The 23,915-nt window shown below is 48.5% G+C and overlaps 1 protein-coding gene across 4 annotated transcripts in view; it reads left to right on the forward strand.

Moving 5' to 3' along the window:
- Window positions 1–23,915, forward strand: part of SCARB1 (scavenger receptor class B member 1) — a 93,280-nt gene that overhangs the window by 32,050 nt on the left and 37,315 nt on the right. For all 4 annotated transcript variants that reach the window (XR_015144429.1, XR_015144430.1, XM_086347283.1 and 1 more), the window contains exons 2-3: window positions 16,619–16,776; window positions 19,685–19,826. Coding sequence is in view for 2 of the 4 variants with exons in the window: in XM_086347283.1 (XP_086203409.1) it covers window positions 16,619–16,776; window positions 19,685–19,826 (300 nt within the window). In the remaining 2 variants the exon portion in view is untranslated. The remainder of the gene's footprint in view (window positions 1–16,618; window positions 16,777–19,684; window positions 19,827–23,915) is intronic.

Here is a 23,915-nt window from a genome sequence, read left to right on the forward strand (position 1 = left end):
TGAGACCCTTAGAACCCTGAGTCTGTCTGTCCTCTGACCTTTGCGCCCCCATCTGTCCTGTGGGAACCTGTTGGCTTTTGGAGGGTTGCTTTGGGAGATACCCCCCTCCCCGATTCTGATGCTGCCCTGGGGAGAGGGGATGCTGGCCTTTAGGCCCTCAGCTTTCTGGCTGACAGTGCAGCTTGTGGAGTTCTTTGGGGTGTGTCTCAGTTCCTGTTCCAATGGACACCCTGTGTCATTGTCAGGCCAGGCTGTGTTTTGGTCTTAGAATTTGGGAGGAGGAAGGGGCCTGTCTGAGGCCCCAAAGGGGCTTCTCGCAGACCTGAGTTTTGAGAACAAAGGCACTCCCCACCCCGCCCCACTGCAGCACTTGCAAGAAAACCCACCCAGACTTTGTTCTGCCCCGTGTTTCTTTTTTTAATAATTTTATTTATCTATTTTTGGCTGTGCTGGGTCTTCGTTGCTGCACGGGCTTTCCTGTACTTGTGGTGAGTGGGGATCACTCTTTCCCTGCGGTGACTTCTCCTGTTGTGGAGTTCAGGTTCTAGGGCACCTGGGCTTCAGTAGTTGGGGCATGTGGGTTCAGTGGTTTCGGCTCACGGGCTCCGGAGCGCAGGCTCAGTAGTTGTGGCGCACGGGCTTACATGCTCTGCGGCACGTGGGAATCTCCCAGATCAGGGGTTGAATCTGTGTCTCCTGCATTGGCAGGCAGATTCTTTACCACTGAGCCACCAGGGAACCCTCCCCCAGTCTGTTTCTTTTAAGGAAGTTCACACAAGGAGGGGCACTTTAGGAGGACAGTGGGCCTCCCGCAGTGGGAGCTGGTCCACCTTGTCCTGGCGGGGTCCCTGCTTGGTGGCTGCAGACAAGGATGCCCTGGAAAGGAAGGGGCGCATGGGGAACAAAGGTCGCCCCGCCCCGGCAGTGGGGTGCTCCTGGGTGTGGACGGGGCTGTGTGGGAGGAAGCCTCACATGTCTGAGTGGGTATGGGAAGTAGGATGATGGCCCCTCAAAGAAGTTCTAATCCTGGGACCTGTGGATGCGTTACCGCCATGTGACAAAAGGGGCTTTGTAGATGTGATTACATTAAGGAGTTCAGGGTGGGAAGATTGTCCGGAATTATCTGGATGGGACTAACATCATCATAAGGGTCCTTGTAAGAGGGAGGCAGGGGAGTCAGAAAGGATGTGATGATGAAAGCTGAGGTCGGAGTGATAAGGGGGCCAAGGAATGCAGGTGGATTCTAGGAACTGGAAAAGCTAGGTGACTGGATTCTCCTAGAAAGCCTCCAGGAGGAACCAGCCCTGCAGACACCTTGATTTTAGCTCTGTTATGGTGTGTGCGTTGTTAAGTCACTTCAGTTATGTTCGGCTCTGTGCGACCCCATAGACTATAGCCCTCTAGGCTCCTCTGTCCGTGGGAATTCTCCAGGCAAGAATACTGAAGTGGGTTGCCATTTCCTTCTCCAGGGGATCTTCCCAACCCAGGGATCGAACCCATGTCTCTTAGGTCTCCCACACTGGCAGATGGGTTCTTTACCATGAGTGCCACCTGGGACCTATTTTTGATTTCTGACCTCCAAAGCCGTTAGATAGTAAATGTGTGACATTTTAAGCCAGTACATGTTTGATAATTTGTTACATGGCAATAGAAATCGAATGCAATGAATTTGCTTCCATTAAAGCTAGGGAAGTAAAAAAAAAAAGAAAAGCCAGGGGTAAATTTATAATAAATTCTGGTTTGGGTTTAAATAAAATATTTAAACTTAATGTTTTATTTATTTATTTATTATTATTATTATTTTTTTTATGCTGCGTCTTCGTTGTGGTGTGTGGGCTTTCTCTAGTTGCCGTGCACACAGGCTTAGTTTCTCCATGGCATGTAAGATCTTCGCTCCCTGATCAGGGCTCCCTTGCATTGCAAGGTGGTTTCTTAACCGGTGGACCACCGGGGAAGTCCCAATATTGTTTTAATATATCTACTTTTAAACATTTCACTATTTTCTCAACGAATTTACTGTTCTGGAGCATTACTGGGGCTCGCGTTTTTCCTTTGCTTCTCAGCTCTGATATAACTCAGCCAGGCACTGGTGTGACGCTCATGGAGCCCTGTGTGTCTCGACAGCTTCCTATTTTTAAAACAGTTTTAGATTTACAGACAAATGGAGAAGACAGTACGGAGGGCGCCCTCGTTTCCCACACTTGGCTTCCCCTATTGTTAGCGTCTTTAATTAGTGTAGTCCGTTAGTGGTGATCCAATAGTATAAACTCTTGTCAGCACTTTTTTGGGGTTTCCTTAGTTCCTATCTCATCTCCTTTATCTTTTCCCTTTAAAACAATTGTTTTTGGCTGCACCTCGAGGCATGTGGGATCTTAGTTTCCCGGCCAAGGATCGAAACTGCGCCCCCTGCAGTGGAAGCATAGGGTCTTAACCGCTGGACCTCCAGAGAAGTCCTTCATCTCCTTTTTTCCCTCCTAGGATCCCGTCCAGACACCATGCCACACTTAGTCGTTGTGTTTCCTTAGGCTCTCTTGGCTGTGCCTGTTTCTCAGGTGGTGTTGGTTTTGGTGACCTGGATGATTTTGAAGAGCACTAGTTAGGGGTTTGGTCGGATGCCTTTCCATGGGGATTTGTCTGATGTTCCTCTTGTGATTAGATTGTGGTTCTGGGTTTGGGCAGGAAGAGCACAGAGGCTCAGTGCTGTGCTCGTCTCATTATGTCAATATGACTCCCCAATTGAGCTTGGTCCTCCCTGTTTCCAAATCCTGTTTACAGGTGAGGAAACCAGGGCACAGAAAGTTCTGGTAGATGGAGAAGGGCAGGAAGTTAGGAGATGGGGAGTGGCTGACTGTAGACATAGAGCTGGGTCCCCTTGCTTGTAGGGAGGGCCTCCAGACCCCCCTTCCTTCTGGGTCTCCAGTGGTCTCCTTGCTGGTCTCCCAGAGGCAGCCTGAGAGCTTCAGAGGTCAGATTTGACAGGATACAGTCTCCCTGTTGAGCTCTTGTGGGCTGAGGTGCCTCTTGAGGGAGTGCTAAACAGCTCAAAAGCCCTCACCCTTTATATTAAAATTTCTTTTGCTTTAATTTTTTTTCATTAAAAAAATCTAAATTCCCTGGCAGTCCAGTGGTTAGGGCTCTATACGTCCACTGCAGGGCACATGAGTTTGATCCCTGGTCCTGAAACTAAGATCCTGCAAGCTGAGTGGTGAGGCTGAAAAAAAAAAAAAAAAAAAATTCTAGATTTAGCATCAGTGCAGGAAAGTGTACAACCTTAGGTGTAGAGGTCGAGGAATTACGTGGATGTGTGTTTGGCACGCTCACCTGTGGAAGGCTGTCCTGAATCCCTCCATGTCAGCTGTCATCCCAAGGTGCTGCAACCCCCGCCTCTAGCACCAGAGACTACCGTTGCCCATTCCCTGGAATATCACATCAGTGGGCGTCGAGTTTCTGTTGGTCATCGATGTGCTCGTTTAGGTCATCTGTGTCCATTCCTTTTCTTTGCTTGGGTGATGTCCCACTGTATGAACATGCCATTTGTCACTCATTTGTGGACATGTGTGTTATTTAGCTTCAGGAGACACTGCCACATCATTTTCTGTACTGACTGTACCAAACTGCACTTTCACCAGTGTGCATTCTGGTGGCTCCACATCCTTGCTGACATCTGTCGGTCTTTTTCTCGTTAGCCCTTTTGGTATATGGTATAGGATCTCTTTGTGAGTCGAATGGACCTTTCTCTGAGGACTCACTGCCTAGGGATGATGGGGTGACTCCATGAAGTCATGGGATTGTGTTTCCTATCTTTCTTCTTTACCATCCTTTGTGTGTGGCTTCCATTCTCAAGGCTGCCTCATGACCCAGGGTGGCTGCTGTAGCTCAATCTATCATGACTGCATTCCAGGCAGTGGGAAGGGGGACTTGTCAACAAATACATAGGAATTGCTGGTGTTGATAATGCTGGGCAGACAAAACAGGTGATGGATGGGATGTGATGGGGGAAGGACTGCTTTAGAAAGGATAGTCTCTTTGTCCATTTCATTCACTACTATAGTCCCCAGGACCTAGAAAAGAGCCTGACATGCAGTGAGAAACCAGCAAATATTGTTGATGGAAGGCCTCATTGAGAAGGTGACTTTAGACTTGAGAAATGAAGGGATCACCTATGTGGACCTTGGAGAGAAGATTGCCCTTGGAGGAGCAAATGGTCAATGCATAAGCCCTATGCCTACCAGGCCCAGAATCTTGGCTGGTGGGCTCAGGAACAGTGAGGCCAATGTGGCTGGATCAGAGTGAGCAAGGTGGACTGTAAAGGGAGCTACGATTAGTGTAGCTGCAGGGAGCCAGAGGGTGTGAGACTTTGTAGGTCACTGTTAGAGGTTGGGATTTAATCCCTAGATAAGTAGGGAGCTGTGGGAGGTGTTTGAGCAGGAAGATGCCATGATCAGATATACCTTTTAAACCAGTAGCTCTGATCTGTGTGGGGAACAGCCTAGGGACAAAGGCAAACATGAGAGAACCAGTGAAGAGATGACTGCATTGGTCTAAGCAAATGATGCTAGGGGCCAGGGGTGGTGTTGGAAAAAAGTGGATGGATTTTGGGTGTGTCTTAGAGCAAGAGCAGCCAAGACTTCCTGATGGATGGTTTTTGGGTGGGAGAGAAGTGGAGGAGTCAAGCATGACTCAACTTCTTAGCTTAAGCAACTCATTCTGCTGTTTTAGCAACGTGCTTGGGTTTCCTTTTTTTTTTTTTTTTTTTTAATCTTTTCTTTAATTCTTCTTGCCTTTAAAATCAAAGGAAGTCAGAACTTTAGTCAAGGGTATGGCATTCCCAAATCCAGACTGAATCAGCCCACACTACAGTCTTCCCTGAGTTGAGCCAACTCATTGGAAAAGACCCTGATGCTGGGAGAGATTGAGGGCAGGAGGAGAAGGAGGCGACAGAGGACGAGATGGTTAGATGGCATCACTGACTCAATGGACATGAGTTTGAGCAAACTCTGGGAGATTGGAGTGCCGCAGTCCATGGGGTCGCAAAGAGTAGGATACGACCCTACAACTGAACAATGACAACAAAATGAGCCCTATGGGGCTGGGGGTGTCTCTGGATCCTGGGATCCAGGAGGTAGAGAGTGACTGGCTGGAGCGGGAAGAGTCTGGTCTCGTCCCAGAACCCGGCCTCGTACAGGTGAATCAGAGTCTTGGCTCATCTGGTTATTAGAGGTGTGTTTCCTGTTACCGGTGGGGGCAGGATTGCGTTTTGCAATTCATTGGGCAGATCAGATTAATGATTAATTTGTGAAACTCCTGTCCTGTGTGCTCTGAGCCCAGTGGGAGAGAAACATGAGGATACAGGCCTGCATGTTGATGCAAAACCAGGGGCTCAGTCTCTTCCTGCACCTGTGACCTCAGGTGATACTTGGCCCTCAGGCCTCAGTGTCTGTGTCTGTTCAGTGGGTCTTTCAGAATATAATGAGGGCGGAATATATGAGAATATAATGAGACGGAAGTGTTTTGTTACCAGACCAGTGCTGTACAGATGGTGGATAGGATTCTCTGGCTTCCCTGCCCTTCCCCAGCTTCTCAGGGACCCCATCTTATTCATTTATCTTTATTTTTTAAAAACATTTACTTATTTATGGCTGTTTTGGGTCTTAGTTGTGGCATGCAAGATCTTCCTTGCGTCACGTGGGATCTTTTGTTGCAATGCACAGACTCTAGTTGTGGTACACAGACTTCAGTAGTTGCGGCACGAAGGGCTTAACTGCTGCTCGGCATGTGGGATCTTAGTTCCCTGACCAGGGATCGAACCGGCATCCTCTGTCTTGCGAGCAAGAATTCTTAGCCATTGGTCCACCAAGGAAGTCCCTTGTTCATCTATCTGTAAATTCAGAATATAGCATCTAGCATGGAATGGGGTGACTGTCCATGGAATGACCCAGGTCTTAATTAGATCAGAGCAGGCTCATCTTAGGTAGTTCCCTGAAGGCTTCCTGGAGGAGGTGGCACCTGGAGAGTGGGGTTTTGGAATTGGCAGTCAGAGTCATCCTGGGAGCAGGGAAGAGTGCAACGGGAGGCAGTAGGCACTTGTGGTTCAATCAACACCCTGATCACTCAGCTTTGCCCTGGCTTTTTCTCCCTGGATTGGGCTGAGCAGGGTCTCCCCCTGCCCCACCCCCCAAAAAAAAGTATGTCCAAGTCCTAACCCCCATTACTGGTGAATGTGATCTTATTTGGAAATAGGGTCTTTGCAGATGTGATGAAAGTATGGATCAGATGGACCCTAAGTCCACCAGGAATGTCTTTATAGGAAGAGGACACACAGAGAGGAGGGGGATGCGATGATGGAGGCAGAGATTGGAGGGAGGTGGCTACAAGCCAAGGAATGCCTGAGACCACCAGGGGCTGGAGGAGCAAGTTAGGCTCATCCCCTGGAACCTTCAGAAGGAGCCCACACCTCAATTCCGGACTTCTAGCCTCTAGAGTTGAGAGAAGATAGATGTTTTAAGTCATCCAGAGTGTGGCTTTGTTACAGCAGCCCAAGGAGCCTTACAGCTCTGGAGATGGGCAAGGGGAGGTTTCCTGGTGGGTGGTTTAACCGGGCTCGCAGACTTCCTGGCCCCAGTGACCCCTTGAGAGATGCTTTCCTGGCGTCTGTGAGCAGAGATCCTGTGATCTGGCTGCTGACTCCCAGGGGTGAGGACAGAGGCCCCTGGAGTTGTGGGGCCCCTCTCAGCCTCTGCCTGCTTCTCTACTCCAAGCTCATCCCAGGCTTGTGCTGGAGGCCTGCCTGGCTGGCCTGAGTTCCTTGGAGGGACAGTTACGTGAAGCCTGGGCCTTTCCCCTGCCTTCTGTGGGCCTCTCTGTGAAGCAGAAGACTGGTCTGGGGTCCCACTTCTCTGCCCCTGGGCCTCAGGACATCTGCTCCGCACCCCCTCTAGGCAGGGTCTTTACTGCCCCACCCAGAAAGGAAATGGGAGCTGTTGGAGGTGGACCACTGCTGATCTGAGTCTCAGCATCCATTCACCCCAGTCTCAAGGCTGCGGCCTGGCCAGTGAAGTTGCAGATCACATTTTAATTAAAATTATAATGTTTGCTGTTGGTCAGTCATTCAGTTGTGTCTGACTCTTTGCAACTCCATGGACTGCAGCACAGTGGGCTTTCCTGTCTTTCACCATCTCCCAGAGTTTGCTCAAACTCATGTCCATTGAGTCGGTGATGCCATCCAACCATCTCGTCCTCTGTCATACCATTCTCCTCCTGCCCTCAATCTTTCCCAGCATCAGGGTCTTTTCCAATGAGTCTGTTCTTCGTATCAGGTGCCAAAGTATTGGAGCTTTAGCTTCAGCGTAAGTCCTTCCAGTGAATATTCAGGGTTGATTTCCTTTAGCATTGTAATATTTAAGATTTACTTAACTGAGAGATTTCTCTAGTGGTCCAGTGGTTGAGACTGCACTTCCACTGCTGAGGGCCTGGGTTCAATCCCTGATCAGGGAACTAAGATACTGCAAACCTCGTAGTGTGCCACCCCTGCCCCCAGCCCCTACCTTGTAGTACCTTAAGTACAAGCTTTTTAAAACATACACAAAGGAGAAGGCAGATAGCTGCTCCCTAGACATTTCTACTCTGATTCTGTTTGTTCCTGAGCTCATATTGCTGAGTGCCTGCTGGGTGCCAACCTCTGTTCCAGGCCTGGGAGATCCATCAGTGAATAAAGCAACTGAGGATCTGGTCCTGGTGGCTTTATGATCTAACAGGAGAGACAGATGAAGAACAGTAGACATAATTAATTATAAGTATGCCGGAAGGTAACAATGACTCTGGAAAACATAGAGCAGGTTAGGGGGTTCAGGGATTTGGGGGTAGATAGGGTGTGTCTTCCTGAGAGGAGGCATGTGAGGAAAGATTAAGAAGGGTGAGAGATTTGGCTATGCTGCTACCTCATGAGGAACATTGAGGGCAGAGAGAACAGCCTGTGCAGAGGTCCTGGGGCAGGGCTGTGCCTACTTGTACAAGGGATGGCAAGGAGTCCAGCGTGGCTGGCTGAGTGACAGGGACACGGCAGGATGTCGGATCTGGAGAGGCCACAGGGACCAGGCCGGTTGGCTTCTAGGCCAACACTGTGCTGGCAACTTAAATAAAATGTTTCATGGTATTTTGTATGTTTGAAAAATTCATGTGAATAGGCAGTTGTTGTTCAGTCACTCAGTCGTGTCCGACTCTGCGACCCCATGGACTGCAGGCTTCCCTGTCCTTCACCATCTCCCAGAGTTTGCTCAGACTCATATCCACTGAGTCGGTGATGCCATGAACAGGCCGTAGTGACTGTTATCTTTCTGCAGCTTGTCTTTTTCTGACTTAGGTTTCTGTCTGCCACAAAGCATGTGGGATCTTAGTTCCCCAACCGGGAATTGAACCCATACATGAGAAGCATGGAATTTTAACCACTGGACCACCAGGAAAGTCCTTCAGTGATTGTTTTTCAGCCATCTTGTACGCATGTGGGAATCTGTAGGGCACAGTTGTCCAGCTCTGGGCTGCATGCGATCCTATCTTGGGATGCGAGATGACTGGCGTGAGTGGGGACCAGCACTGTAAGAACAAAACGGACGAGGAGAGAATATCTGAGTAGCGGATAATCCTTTGGGAGTGTAAGTAGCATCGTGCTGGAAAGGCGGGAGTTCGTTCCTGAAGCTTGTTTCCGTCACCCAATGTGTGCAGGCAGTGATCCTGGGCAGGGTCAGCAGTGTCTGAAAGCCAGTGTGCCAAGCAGGGCGCTGTACAGTCACGAAGGCGGGGGCGGTGTGCTCACATTCTTGGGCATCTCTGTCTCCCCACACCTTTTCCTGGGCTTGTTTTTCTCAGGTGACTTAATTTGTGTCCATCTTTTGGGAAGTGATCTTGTTTTAATTTGCAGTTAGTCTTTTTTTTTCTTTTTTTAAAGTTGTGTCAAGGCTTCCCTGATTTTGCAGTTGGTAAAGAATCTGCCTGCAATGCAGGAGACCCTGGTTCTATTCCTGGGTTGGGAAGATCCCTTGGAGAAGGGCTGAGGTACCCACCCAGTATTCTTGGACTTCCCTTGTGGCTCAGCTGGTAAAGAATCCTCCTGCAGTGTGGGAGACCTGGGTTTGATCCCAGAGTTGGGAAGATACCCTGGAGAAGGGAAAGGCTACTCACTCCAGCATTCTGGCCTGGAGTAGTCCATGGGATCCCAAAGAGTTGGACACAACTGAGCAATTTTCACTTTCACTTTCTTTTTTCAAGTTTCAGTTAATAAAAAACTCACCATTTAAACCATTAAAAACCATACGATTGAGTGACATTTAGGACATTCACAATGTTGTATAACCATTACACACATGTCTAGTTCCAGAATATTTTCATCACCCCAAAAGGAAACCCTGTAGCTATTAAGGAGTCACTCCCCATGCTCCCCTGGCAACTCCCAGACTGTTTTCTGTGCCTATCAGTTCAGTTCAGTTCAGTTTTCTGCGCCTATCAGTTCAGTTCAGTTCAGTCCGACTCTTTTCGACCCCATGGACCGCAGCATGCCAGGCTCCCCTGTTCTTCACCAACTCCCGGAACTTGCTCAAACTCATGTCCATGGAGTCGGTAATGGCATCCAACCATCTCATCCTCTGTTGTCCCCTTCTCCTCCTGCCTTCAATCTTTCCCAACATCAGGGTCTTTTCCAGTGAGTCGGTTCTTCACATCAGGTGGCCCAAGTATTGGAGTTTCAGCTTCAGCATTAGTCCTTCCAATGAATATTCAGGCTTGATTTCCTTTAGGATGGACTGGTTTGATCTCCTTGCATTCCAAGGGACTCTCCAGAATCTTCTTCTATAGATCTGTCCCTATAGATTTGCCTTTTTTTTTTTTTAACCATCTTGCACAGCTTATGGGATCTCAGTTTCCCGACTTGGAATTGAACCCAGGCCACAGCCCTGAAAGCCCGGAATCCTAACCACTAGCCTGCCAGGGAACTCCCTTGCCTGTTCTAGACACTTCACACAAATGGAATCGTATAATACGTGTTTTTTTCTACTGTCTCATTGCCTCTAGTAATGTTTTAAAAGTTCCCTTATGATGTAGCACAGAGGAGAATTCCCTTTTTTTTCCTAAGGCTGCATAACCTTGGCTACAGCACATTCCATTCATCCATTCATCTGTCAGTGGACACTCGCGTCACATCCACCTTTTGGCTCTTATAGATAATGCTGCCAGGAGCACAGAAAGGCTCATACGCATCCTTTTAAGCAAGGCGTGATGAAGATGTCCCATTTCTTGTTGCCAGACAGGTGAGGTATGTGCATTTGATAAAAGTCAACAAACTGGGACTTCCTCGTTGGCCAAGATACCTTGCTGTCATTGCAGGGGGCCTGGGTTTGATCCCTGGTCAGGGCACTAAGTCCTACGTGCCACACCTAAGAGTTCGCGTGCTGCACCTAAAAGATCACCCATGCTGCAACTGAGACTGGAGCAAACACATTAAAACAACAACAACAGAGTCAGCAAACTACGCTTTAAAAAGATTAATGATCAGGACCTCAAAAATATTTTGCTAAGTAAAAGGAGACGTTTATGGTCTTTTGTATCTCTGCTTGTTTTCAAGAAATAGAGAATTATGGGTACATTTGAAGACTTGTATGATTCTCTTTACAGGGCTTCGCAGGTCACTCTAGTGGTAAAGAACCTGCCTGCCAAGCAGGAGACGTAAAAGATGCAGGTTCAGTCCCTGCATGGCAACCCACTCCAGTGTTCTTGCCTGCAGAATCCCATGGACAGAGGTGCCTGGAGGGCTACAGTCCATAGGGTTGCAAAGAGTCTCTCAAGAGTCTCCTCTAGCACCATAATTTGAAAGCATCGGTTCTCCTTTTTATCTATCTATTCCGTTGTATAGATACACAGAGTTGGTTTATCCATCGTGAACATTTGAGTTGTTTTAAAAGCATATTTGGGATTGGTGGATTTTAAGGTAGATCACGTTCTTAGAAGCTACCTAGCTTTTGCACAGGCTGTGTCCCCTGCCAGTAACACCCTCCTCGTCTTTTTTTCATGACAAAGCCCAACTCTTTCTTTCACATGCCCTCTCTTCCAGGCAGCCCTCTTGCCTGTCCAGAATGAGCTCAGAGAATCTGGTTGGATAAGAGGGAGCTGCGTCCAGGAAGGGATCACCTTGGCTTTCTCTCTTGGTCTTTGTGTGTGGGCTGTGATCTTTGACCTTGGGGGATGGGGGCAGGGATAGAATCAGCTATGTTGGGCAAAAGGCCGTGAGCTTGGCCTGCGCACTGTTATCTAATCAGCTGCCTGGTCCTAATGCTTCTGGTCCAGTGTGACCGAAAGAAAGTTATCCCTCTGATTGTAAGCGGTACAAAGTCCAACCCCCACCAGAGGTGGGGCAGCAATGGGGGAGGGGGAAGGGCTGGTCACTTTGTGCCAGGTGACTGCTTGGCTGACCTGCTGGGTCCCTAGGCTCTACTTGCCCCTCTTCTAAGCATTTTACAAAGGCATTTAAACCTCACACCAGACCTATGAGATGGATGCTATCATTGCACCCACTTTATGGATGAGGAAACTGAGGCACAGAAAGGATTAAAAACGTATCCATAAGGCAAAGCTGGCTCATGGGAGATTCCCTGTGAGTGAGTACCCACGAACGGAGTGGAGCCCCAGAACCCCACAGCCCCTTCTGTTGAAGAGAGAAACGTAAGCCTTCATCTGGTGATTCATTGATTCGACCTTGATTTATCCCTGAATTAGGTGGGAAGACCAGGAGATTAGGAAAGCACAGCAGAATTCCGGAATTTCAAAGGCTTCTCCAGGCTTCTCTGGGTCACTGTACCTTTGCTTAAAAACAGGGCTGGGGGAGGGAGGCAGGAACTGGAAACTGTTTTTTGTTTTAATTTTAAGCCACTTTACTGCTGTATGATTAACATAATAAATTAGTTGTATGTATATAATTATACAACTTCCCTAATGGCTCAGCGGGTAAGGAATCTGCCTGCAATGCAGGAGACACAAGACGTGGGGTTCAATCCCTGGGTCAGGAAGAGGCCCTGGAGAAAGAAATGGCAACCCACTCCAGTATTCTTGCCTGGGAAATCCCATGGACAGAAGAGCCTGGCGGGCTGTAGTGCATGGGGTTGCAAAGAATCGTACACGACTGAGCGACTAAGCATGTATACAACCGGATGAGTTTACAGAGAAGTGAAGCCATCACCACAATCTACGTTTAAACATGTCCATCACCTCTGAAAGTTTCCTTCCTTCCTTTTTATTTATGGTTGTTGTTCAGTCGCTAAATTGTGTCTGTCTCTTTGCAACACCGTGGACTGCAGCACGCCAGGCTTCCCTGTCCTTCACTATCTCCCGCAGTTTGCTCAAACTCCTGTCCATTGAGTCGATGATGCCATCCAACCATCTCATCCTCTGTCGTCCCCTTCTGCTCCTGCCTTCAATCTTTCGCAGCATCAGGGTCTTTTACAATTATATTTCCAACATTATATAATATTATTATTAGTCATGATGAATAAAAGATCTGTATAGTGCCTAGAGTTAGCAGTGCCACATGGTAGGGAACTCCCTGGCGGTCCAGTGGTTAGGATTCTGTGCTCTCACTGCCCAGGGCCCAGGTTTGGTCCCTGGTTGGGGAACTACGGTCTGACAAGCACAGCAAAAAATAGAAAACCCACTGCATTGTATATTTAAATATTTGCTAAGAGGTTAGAGCTTATGTGTTTTATTACAAACATGTAAAAAGAAGGAAACTGGGTTGATGTGTTTTCTTCTGACCGCTATTCTGTGGATGAGGGGATGGAGAGAGGGCACGACAGACTGCCTCCGCCTGTGGGCCTGTCTTTGTTCCTTCGTATTAAAATTTGAAGGTTTCCATCCGACCCCCAAACCCACCAACAACTTCCAGGCTGAGGTCGGAATTCCACTTTCTTGGCTTCCTCAGTGGCTCAAGTGGTAGAGAAACTGCCTGCAATGCAGGAGACACAGAAGATGCAGGCTCGATCTCTGGGTCAGGAAGATCCCCTAGAGGAGGAAATGGCAACCCACTCCAGTACTCTTGCCTGGGAAATCGCACGGACAGAGGAGCCTGGCGGGCCCCAGTCCATGGGGTTGCAAAGAGTCGGACATGACGGGGCAAGCATTCACCTCATTCACCAAGCCCGTGCTGAGGGGGCGGGTGGCGGGGCTGGAGAGGAGCCACACAGCCTCGCCGGGCCCCAGTATCCCTGCCTGTGACACGGAGAGGTCCTCCGCTCTGGGAGATGGTCTGGGTGAGGTGCTCTGGCAAGTGTGGCAAAGGGGTCTCCTGGGGTCCAGCCGTGGCCTGAAGATGCGCCATCTGCCTCCCGGGTGTGTTGATTTTGAATAATACCGTGTTGCTCTTGAAACAATCGGGAGATGCCATAGAAACATCTGGGTTTCTGGCAGCTCACATAATTTGGGAGGAGCTGGAAAAACCTGAGCCCCAGGGACCTCGGGGCCCAGAAGGGAGTTGCAGCTGCTGCCTTTGTTGAAGGTGAGGGCCATGACCCTCTTGGTTCGAGGGGTCATGGTGTTGGTTGGGGAGGTGACAATGATGTGACGAGCCTAGAACAGCACCTGACACACAGGCAATCCCTGGGAAATGCTTGTGTTTTTTTTTTTTTTTAATTTTATATTGGTATAAAGTTGATTTACAATGTTATGTGAGTTTCCGGTGTACAGCACAGCAATTTGTATGCAGTAGTGTCTGTGTGTTAATCCCAACCTCCTAATAAATACTTGTCCCCACCCTTCCTCCCTGGCACCTATAAGCTTGTTTTCTGTGTCTATGAGTCTGTTTCTGTCTTACAAATAAGTTCATTTGTATCATATTTTAAGATTCCTCATGTGATATCATAGGATATTTGTCTTTCTTTGTCTGACTTACTTCACTTAGTGTGACAATCTCTAGTTTGATCCACATTGCCACAAATGGCATTATTTCATCTTTTCTATGGTGAGAATATTCCATTGTATATATGCCATAACTTCTTTATCCATTCATCTGTGAGTAGACACTTAGGTAATTTCCATGTCTTGGCTATTGTAAATAGTGCTGCAGTGAACATTGGGGTGCATGTATCTTTTCGAATGAGTTTTGTCCAGATGTATGCCCGGGAGTGGGATTGCAGGATCATATGGTAATTTTATTTTTAGTTTTTTGAGGAATTTCAATACTGTTCTCCATAGTGACTGCACCAGTTTACATCTCCACCAAGAGTGTAGGAGGGTTCCTTTTTCTCCACACCCTCTTCAGCAAGGAAACGCTCATTTGTGTGTTGCTTTGTACAAACCACATTTTCTCGTCACCTTTATTTGCATGTACTCGATGCTCAGGTTATAAAAATGATCCTGGATTTCCCTGGTGGTTCAGCGGTTAAGAATATGCCTGCCAGTGCAGGGGATGTGGGTTCGATCCCTGGTCTGGGAAGATTCCACATGCTGTGGGGCAGCTGAGCCTGTGGACCACAAATACTGAGCCTGCGTGCTACAACTACTGAAATCTGACCGCTGCAACTAGAAAGTAGCCCCTGCTCCCTGCAACTAGAGAAAGTCTGCATGCAACAGTGAAGACTCAATGCAGCCAAAGATAAATAAATAAATTTTAAAAACCTTAAAAAAAATGATCCTTGTGACTCTTGTAGCTGGTAGGAAGATGTGTTCATCAATAAAGGATTGTTACACCCGAAGGCAAGTCTCTAATCTGATATTTTCAAGAGAACTTTGAAATCCAGGTTTTATGTTAAATCATTTTTTTTTGTTGTTCTTGACAATGAGTTCAACTTTTCTTCATTGAAGTGCCATGTAGATCAAATGAAGCACAGTTGAGGTTACAGAGTCACTGGCCCCATTGCACAGATGGGAAAACTGAGGTTCAGGGCTGGCCAACTTGCCCTCAGGTCTGACTCTCTCCAAATCCACTTCTTCCCAAAATCTACCAGTTAGGGACATGGGGCTGGGCCTCACTGGCCAGCTCCAGTCTTCTTCCTTCTCCAGAGCCCCTGCCCACCGGTTCTGGGACAGTCTGGGGACAGTGGGAGTGGCTGTCCTTGTCCTGGGAGGCCACATTCAAAGAAAAAGTGAAGGTGACGCAAGCTGTTCCAGACACTTGGCTTTGCAACATGGAGCAACTACCTGATGGGCTGGTCAGGTTGGGAGCGGGGTTAGGTGGCAAGGGGTTTTTGCCAAGCTTTATAAACCTGGAGATTTATAGTTCATATGGCGCTAGTGATAAAGAACCTGCCTGCCAGTGCAGCAGACACAGGAGACACGGATTTGACTCCTGGGTCGGGGAAGATCCCCTGGAGGAGGAAATGACAACCCACTCCAGTATTCTTGCCTGGAGAATCCCATGGACAGAGGAGCCTGGCAGGCTACAGTTCATAGGGTCACAAAGAGTCAGACATGACCAAAGCAACTTAGCACAAGAGCACAGCACATAAATTTCTGTATATCTGGCTTTTCATTGAAAATTGCTCTTGTTCTCATCTCCTGCCCTCCCACTCCCAGGCTCTGCTCCCCACCACACTGGCCTCCTGGCTGTTCCCCATTGCTCTGTCTCAGTTCTCCCAGCCCCAGGGCCTTTGCACAGGCTGTATCTTATGCATGAAATTACCCACCACCACTAAATCCCTCCAGTGCCTTTAGTTTTTAATTTTGGTTTAGTTTTTTTTGCTTTGTTTTTCCTTACATTTTCACCTGCCTGGCTCCTCTGTTTAAAATTGCAGTCCTCCTCCCAGTCCCTGCTGTGTTTTCACTATGTCCTTTCATACACCACATGTTGTACCCTAATTGTTGATGACCTGTCTTTCCTCTACTGGAATAAAAGCCCCGTGAAGTTAGAGATCTGGGTTTGTCTTGTTCGCTTTTCTAACACCAGCTGTTAAAAGAGGGTCTGGCATGTCGTAGGTGTTCAGTAAATGTGTATTGACATGGAGAACAAACTTAGGGTTACCAAAGGGGAAGGGGGGAGGGATAAATTAGGAATTAACAGATACACACGACTATATATAAGTAGATAAACAACAAGGACTTACTATATAGCACAAGGAACTATATTCAATATCTTATAATAACCTATAGTGGAAAAGAATCTGAAAAAGAATATATATATATATATATAAAATTGAATATTTTGCTGTACACCTGAAACATTGTAAATCAACTATACTTCAGTTTTTCAAAATGTGTGTTAAATGAATGAGTGAATGAATGAATGATGAATTTGACACACGGAGCTCAGTTCCCACCAGGTGTCATGAGCTGTGGTTGAGCAGTGGCCACCTCCCAGTCTCTTGATCAGGCTGTTGTTATTATAACACATTTAAAAATAATGCATACAAATAATATCAACTATTAACATTAATTATGTCATATGTCAACTCTGGAGCAGCATGTGTCAACAGCTTTCCCACCTCCTCCTGCTCCTAGAACATCTCCAGGGAGCCCCTTCCTCAATGACCCTGTGGAGTCTGTGATGCAGGCTGGCACTAAGCAGCCCTTTTGGAGCCTTGTGGTAGGGCAGGTGGGTGGGTGGGGGCCCTGGCCCTCTTCCTCATGAGCTTGTTTGTCTCGTCCCCCACAGAATGTGCGCATCGACCCCAACAGCCTGTCTTTCAACATGTGGAAGGAAATCCCTGTCCCCTTCTACCTCTCTGTCTACTTTTTCAACATCGTCAACCCTGAGGGGATCATCCAAGGCCAGAAGCCGCAGGTGCAGGAGCGCGGGCCTTATGTGTACAGGTGAGGATGGAGGGGGTTGGGCTGGGACTCAGGTCATCACCCCATTTTACAGATGAGGAAACTGAGGCCCCTTGCAGAAGGGCTCATTCAGGGCCAATCTGCTTGCTCCAATCTGGTGCTCCAGTGCTTGAGACTTGGGAATGGCTGCCTGGCTTTGCCACTCAGCAGGTCTCTGACTATGGGCAAGGGCCTTTGCTTTCCTGTCCTCCAATGTCCCCTTCTGTAAAATGGGGATGACCGTATCCATGGTGGAGTGGTTATGAGGATTGGATGAGATTATGTGGAGCCCAGCACAGTGCCTGGCATGCAGTAAGTGATCAGTAAATGTTAGTTATTAACACATTATCGTTACCTGAGTTTGGCTGCTTGCCACTCAAAAGGCAAGTGTTGGGATTTCCCTGGCAGTCCCACAGCTAAGAATGGGCACTTCCACTGTAGGGAGCGCAGGTTTGATCCCTGGTCAAGGAACTAAGACAGGAACTTCGAGGTATGGCCAAAAAGTTTAAAAAAAAAAAGGCAAGTGCTGGTTGGAAAGGAAAGATTGCTTTATTTAGGAGGCCAGCAATGTGGGGAGAAGGCGGATTCATGTCCAAAAACCAACTCTAAAGATTCTGCTCAACCATGAAAGTTTTTAAAGGGAGAATCTTTTGGAGAAAAGGTCAGGGCCTTTATCTTCTTCCACTGTGTGCAAAACTTTGTTCTGATTGGTTGGTGGTGCAGTTAAAGGGAGGTGTTCTGGGAGTCTTCTGCTCGGCAGAGGGTACCATCCTCCACCTTGGTGGGGGCCTTAGTTCCTGCAGAAGAACTCAGAGATACTGTTCTGTGTATCCCTTGAGGAGGAGCCAGGACCCTGCCCCAAGGCTGCACTATTTTTTCCTGACTGCCCCTCCTTTGCTTCTGCGTCCCCTCCCTCCCCTGATAAACAACTCTTTGAATCTGCCCCCTGGAACTCAGGGAAGGTCAAAGAGGCTGAATGAAGTGTATTCCCTACACAAAAACTGGGGACACGGAAAAGGATTTTTACCTGGGAGGGCCCCACAGGGTCCTGCTGTCTTTCTTTATGACCACAGCTGTCACAACTTCTTCATTTGATCATTTTCTTTGGGAGGGTGAAGCTCTCCAGTGGCTACTGGGCTGCCTGGCATTGGCTGGAGCAGTTTTCCAAGAGACGCTCTGCCACAAGGCTCCAGAAGAGCTGCCAGGTGCCAACCTGCATCACAGACTCCACAGGGACATTGGGGAAGGGGCTCCCTGGAATACAAGACCCAATTTCTGGTGCTGCCCATTCTGCCCTCAGGAAACTGCAATCCTGGCTTAGCTCATAAAGACTTCTGCATCGAAGCTGAGCCTGGTTTGCCAAAGTTCTTACTTATCTCTTCATTTCATAAGCCTTTATGGAGTACTGAACATCTCCTGTATGCCAGACACTGTGCCAGTTCACTGTTAAAGGCAGACAAGAGCCCCTGCCTTACAGAGCTGACATTCCCATCAGGAGAGAATGAACAAGTGAACAGATGGGGGGAAACCCAGCAGCATAAGCGTGGTGCCAACAAAGCAGGTCAAGCCGTGGAGAGTGCTGGAGGCAGGGCTTGGCGGGGGCTGGTCTAACTGCAGGGTCAGGGAGGACCTTGACAAAGGGGGACACTTTCCTAGACCCAGATGGTGAGAAGCGGGCACTGCAGTGTGAGGATCTGGGGGAAAGTGAGTCCTGGACAGAAAGCAGCGGGTGCGAAGGGCCTGAGGCGGGAGGGTAGTCTAGGAGGGGAGAAGGCGTGTATGGCTGGTGTGTTAGGAGCGAGGGGAGAGTGAGTGGGAGAGAGGAGACCTGAGAGTTGGACGGGGCCGGATGGTGAGGACCCTGGAGCCCACAGAAGGAGCTCAGTTTTATCCTGTGTGCAAAGGAGGGTTTGGGGGAGAGGATGACGTGATCTGATTTCCCCTTTTCAAAGATTCTTCTGGATGCTCTGCAGAGAATGGATTGCAGAGCATGATGGAATAAAGAGCATAATAGCAATAAAAACTGCAGCTGATACATGCTTTTCTCTGTGCATTAGGCAATCGTTTTAGTTGCTTGACATGCATTAGCTCACCAATTCTCACAAGTAGGGACCTAATGACATAAGTCTGCTTATTACTCCCATTTTATTTTTTTTCCTTGGCTGCACCTCGTGGTATGCAGGATCTTAGCTCCCCATCAAGGGATTGAACCCATGCTCCCTGCAGCGGAAGCATGCAGCCTTAACCACGGACTGCCAGGGAAGTCCCATTACTCCCATTTTAAACATGGGAAAACAGGCTTGAGTAGTAAGTGATGGAGACAGGATTCGGGCCCCCTACCTTCTGTCTTCAGAGTGCATATTCCTACCCACCATCCTCGCCGCCTCCCTCGGAAAAGCTAGGATGCCCAGGGGGAGGGTGATGAGGGACGGAGGGATGGTGGCAGCTTGCCCAGGGGGAGGAGCATGTGGGGTTTGGCGACAAGAGGCTTCTGTGCTTGTCCTGCAGTAGGTGGGCTTCCCAGGTGGCTCAGTGGTAAAGAATCCGCCTGCCGATGCAGGAGACCCAGGAGACCCGGCTTCGACCCCTGGCTCAGGAAGATCCCCTGGAGAAGGAAATGGCAACCCAATCCAGTATTTTTGCCTGGAAGATCCCATGGACAGAGAAGCCTGGCAGGCCCCAGTCCATGGGGTCCTGAAGAGTCGGACACAACTGAGTGACTAATACTTTCACTTTAAGAGGATCCTGGAGGGCTACATACAGTCCTTGGGGTCACAAAGAGGCGACTAAGCACATACCACAGTGGGTGGGTGGTGGAACAGACGTGTAGGAGGCAGTCAAGCTCGGCACACAGACAGCCGAGGGGCCCCCGGGCTCCTGGCAGCTGACCCACCGGCTCCCTCCCCCACAGGGAGTTCAGGCACAAGAGCAACATCACCTTCAACAACAATGACACGGTGTCCTTCCTGGAGTACCGCAGCTACCAGTTCCAGCCGGATAAGTCCCTCGGCCAGGAGAGCGACTACATCGTCATGCCCAACATCCTGGTCTTGGTGAGATACCCCTGGTCGTCTCTCCGCCTGCCCCTTGCACTGGGCGGTCCCTTGAGGGCTCAATCTGTGGCTCCTGGGTTGACTCGGCGGGCTTCCTGGGTGCACCTTGGTCTCTGGTTGGGAGCATTGGTCAAAGTCATGGCCTTTCCCTTTTCAATCTGCAGATCTAGGGACTTCCCTGGTAGTCCAGTGGTTAAGACTTCCACTGCAGGGGTACGCGGGTTAAACCCCTAATCGTGTGCAACAACAACAAATACAAATCTAGACTCTCCAAAAGGGAGTACTTGTGGGAAGCTGAATGGGGGTGCTGTGTGCTTGTCTGTGGTGTTTGGAGGGAGATTGTGGACAGGATGTCCATTCTCTGCAGGTAAGAGTCACAGAAGTAGCTGGGCTTACTGCCTGCCTGCCATGTGTGCCGGGGCCCCCAAGACCACCCCCAGGTTCGCTGACTCATTCGTAGCGCTCGCAGGACCCGGCGTATATGGTTGTGCTCTTGGCTGTAGTTTGGTAGAGTGGAAGGAGGCAGAAGAGAATCCACAGAGGGAAAGGGCACGTGGGATGGTGACCAGACGCAGGCTTCCAGAGCCACCTCCCAGGGGAGTCACGCTTCATTCCTTGAGCGGTGATTTATGACCACACACAGGTAGGTCTCCCCTACCAGGAATGCTCACTACAGAGACTCAGCGCCTAGTGGGTATTTATTGGGGGCTCGTCACGGAGATGCCCTCTGTCTGGCACGGATCTGCGTTCCAGGAAAGCAGGTGGTACAGTCCAGGCACAGTGAACCCCTCTTATCAGTTAGGAAGCGGTGGGAGCCCTCCTAACATCAGGATCTCAGACGCCAGCAAGGGTCAGGCCTTTCTAGAGAGAACTGTCTCAGGTCTGCTGTGTGAGCATCTTGCTGACACTACGTGTTAGAACTTGTGTGTCAGGCTTCACACATACTACCTGTTTACTTGTCAGCAATCCCACGATCATTAGGTACTATTATTTTCTGTTTGTAGAAGAGGAAAACTGAAGAACAGAGAGGTTAGGTGACTTATCTAAAGTCACTCAACTAGCAGGTAGCAGGTTAGGGTTTTGAAACTAGTTTGGTCTATGAGGCTGCCACTCTGTGGCACTCAGCCTCCCATTCAATCCTCTGTCCACCCAGTTGAGGGTCAGCAGCTGTGTGCCCCGGGGCTGGCCCCAGTCTGGGCTCAGGATCAGATGTGAATGCACCTGCGAAGTCTGTTGGGTGGACAGGATGAAAGCTCAGATAAATACAGCCTGAAGCCTTGCTGCTGCCTCCCTCAGAGTCAGATGTGTGTGTTTAGGCAGTGAAGTCACTTTCCCCCACCAATTAGGTTGGCAAAGACTGTGTGATAAATGCCCAGGGCGTAGGAGCGTTTGTGGGAACAGACACTGTCGTTAGGAACGGAACTGGTATGAGCTGTTGGAAGGTAATTTTCAACTTAAATTGAAGTGATTTTCGATGTAAATTGCATGTGCCCCTGACTTCAGAAGTTTCCATAGGTAGGAATGTGTCCTCTTGGTAGAATAACACATGTGGGCAAAGATGTTTGTTCTCAAGGATGTTTATTTCAGCAACGTTTTCAGAGCAAACATCTACTGATCATCATGGGGAGTTATGTTGTGATATCTACTGCAGACGAGCAGTGGATTAGTATACATCCAGCAAAAGGAGGCAGGGCTGCAGAGGGTGTCGTGGAGCAGTCTCTTAGTTATGTCTAACTATGGAAAATCGAACACAAGCATAGTGCCCCTACTTACTGTTTCTGAAGGAGAAATACTTGCATGCATGCACACACTCACTTACACACGTGCTTGTACATGCCTCGACCAGCTGGGCTTTTTCTATAAAGGGCCAGATAACAGATGTTTTAGGCTTTGAGGGCTAGATGTTCTCTGTTGCAGCTGTTCAAGTCTGCCATTATAATGCAAAAGCAGGGGCTTCCCTGGTGGTCCAATGGCTAAGGCTCCGAGCTCCCAATATAGGCGGCCTGGGTTCGACCCCTGGTCAGGGATGGCGCCTGGTCATATGCTGTAATGAAGGATCCTGCATGCCTCAACCAAGACTTGAAGCAGCCAAATAAATAAATAAATATTTTTAAAATGCAAAAGAAGCCCAAGACAAAAACAAATGAGTGGGCGTGGCTATATGCCAAGAGACCTATTTTGTGGATATACTGAAATGTGAGTTTCATATAATTTTCATGTTTTTCATACGGTCTTCTTCTGTTTTTCTTTCAACCATTTGAAAACATACAGAACATCTTAGCTCCTGGACTGTAAAAAGCAGGCCATGGGTTGGCTTTGGCCCGTGGACCACGGCTTGCTGACTTCTGGCGTTGATGTTTCCTGCAGGAATACTCAAGAACCCAGAGCAGTGGGTTGTCTTGGGGGAGGAGATTAGGAAGAGGAGGGTCACAGGTTAGAGAGGGACTTTTACTTTATATCCTTTTACGATTTTTAAAAACCATCTAAGAGACTTCCCTGGTGGTCCAGTAGTTAAGAATCCACCTTGCAGTGTAGGGAATACAGGTTTGATCTCTGGCCGGGGAACCAAGATCCCACATGCCGTGGGGTAACTAAGCCCACACGCCACAACGAAAGATTCTGCATGCCGCAACTGAGACCTGACACAGCCAAAAAGGAAAGAAAAAGAAGAAATACTGACTTAGAGAAACACGATGCCAGTATTCATACAAAATAAATGAAACCCATCTATTTATTACCCTAAAAATTATAATGTTAAGAGACCCTTGTGAATTCTTATGGAATCAGACCTTTATGTTTAAGAAAATGCTGGTTCCCTTCCCCTTTCTACAGGTAGAGATTAGATACTGGATGTGTTTGTGCTTATTGTTCAGTCGCGTCTGACTATTTGTGACCGCATGGACTGTAGCCCACCAGGCTCCTCTGTCCTTGGGGATTCTCCCCGCAAGAATACTGGAGTGGGTTGCCATGCCCTCCTGCAAGGGATCTTCCCAACCCAGGGATCGAACCCAGGTATTCTGCATTGCAGGTGGATTCTTTACCATTTGAGCCACCAGGGAAGCCCAAGTATACTGGAGTGACTAGCATATTCCTTCTCCAGGGGAACTTACCAACCCAGGAATCGAACCAAGGTCTCCTGCTTTGCAGGCAGTTTCTTTACCAGCTGAGCTACCAGGGAAGCTCAGATACTGGATGTTCAGTTCAGTTCAGTCGCTCAGTCGTGTCCGACTCTTCGCGACCCCGTGAATTGCAGCACGCCAGGCCTCCCTGTCCATCACCAACTCCTGGAGTTCACTCAGACTCACGTCCATCAAGTCAGTGATGCCATCCAGCCATCTCATCCTCTGTCGTCCCCTTCTTCTCCTGCCCCCAATCCCTCCCAGCATCAGAGTCTTTTCCAATGAGTCAATTCTTCGCATGAGGTGGCCAAAGTACTGGAGTTGCAGCTTCAGCATCATTCCTTCCAAAGAAATCTCAGGGCTGATCTCCTTCAGAATGGACTGGTTGGATCTCCTTGCAGTCCAAGGGACTCTCAAGAGTCTTCTCCAACACCACAGTTCAAAAGCATCAATTCTTCGGCGCTCAGCCTTCTTCACAGTCCAACTCTCACATCCATACATGACCACAGGAAAAACCATAGCCTTGAATAGATGGACCTTTGTTGGCAAAGTAATGTCTCTGCTTTTCAATATGCTATCTAGGTTGGTCATAACTTTCCTTCCAAGGAGTAAGCGTCTTTTAATTTCATGGCTGCAGTCACCATCTGCAGTGATTTTGGAGCCCAGAAAAATAAAGTCTGACACTGCTTCCACTCTTTCCCCATCTATTTCCCATGAAGTGATGGGACCGGATGCCATGATCTTCGTTTTCTGAATGTTGAGCTTTAAGCCAACTTTTTTGCTCTCCACTTTCACTTTCATCAAGAGGCTTTTGAGTTCCTCTTCACTTTCTGCCATAAGGGTGGTGTCATCTGCATATCTGAGGTCATTGATATTTCTCCCGACAATCTTGATTGCAGCTTGTGTTTCTTCCAGTCCAGCGTTTCTCATGATGTACTCTGCATATAAGTTAAATAAGCAGGATGATAAT

This window comes from Bos grunniens, chromosome 17 (assembly GCF_055505025.1).
Source record: "Bos grunniens cultivar Pamir isolate PY7600 chromosome 17, Bosgru_T2T1.0, whole genome shotgun sequence".
Lineage (NCBI taxonomy): Eukaryota > Metazoa > Chordata > Mammalia > Artiodactyla > Bovidae > Bos > Bos grunniens.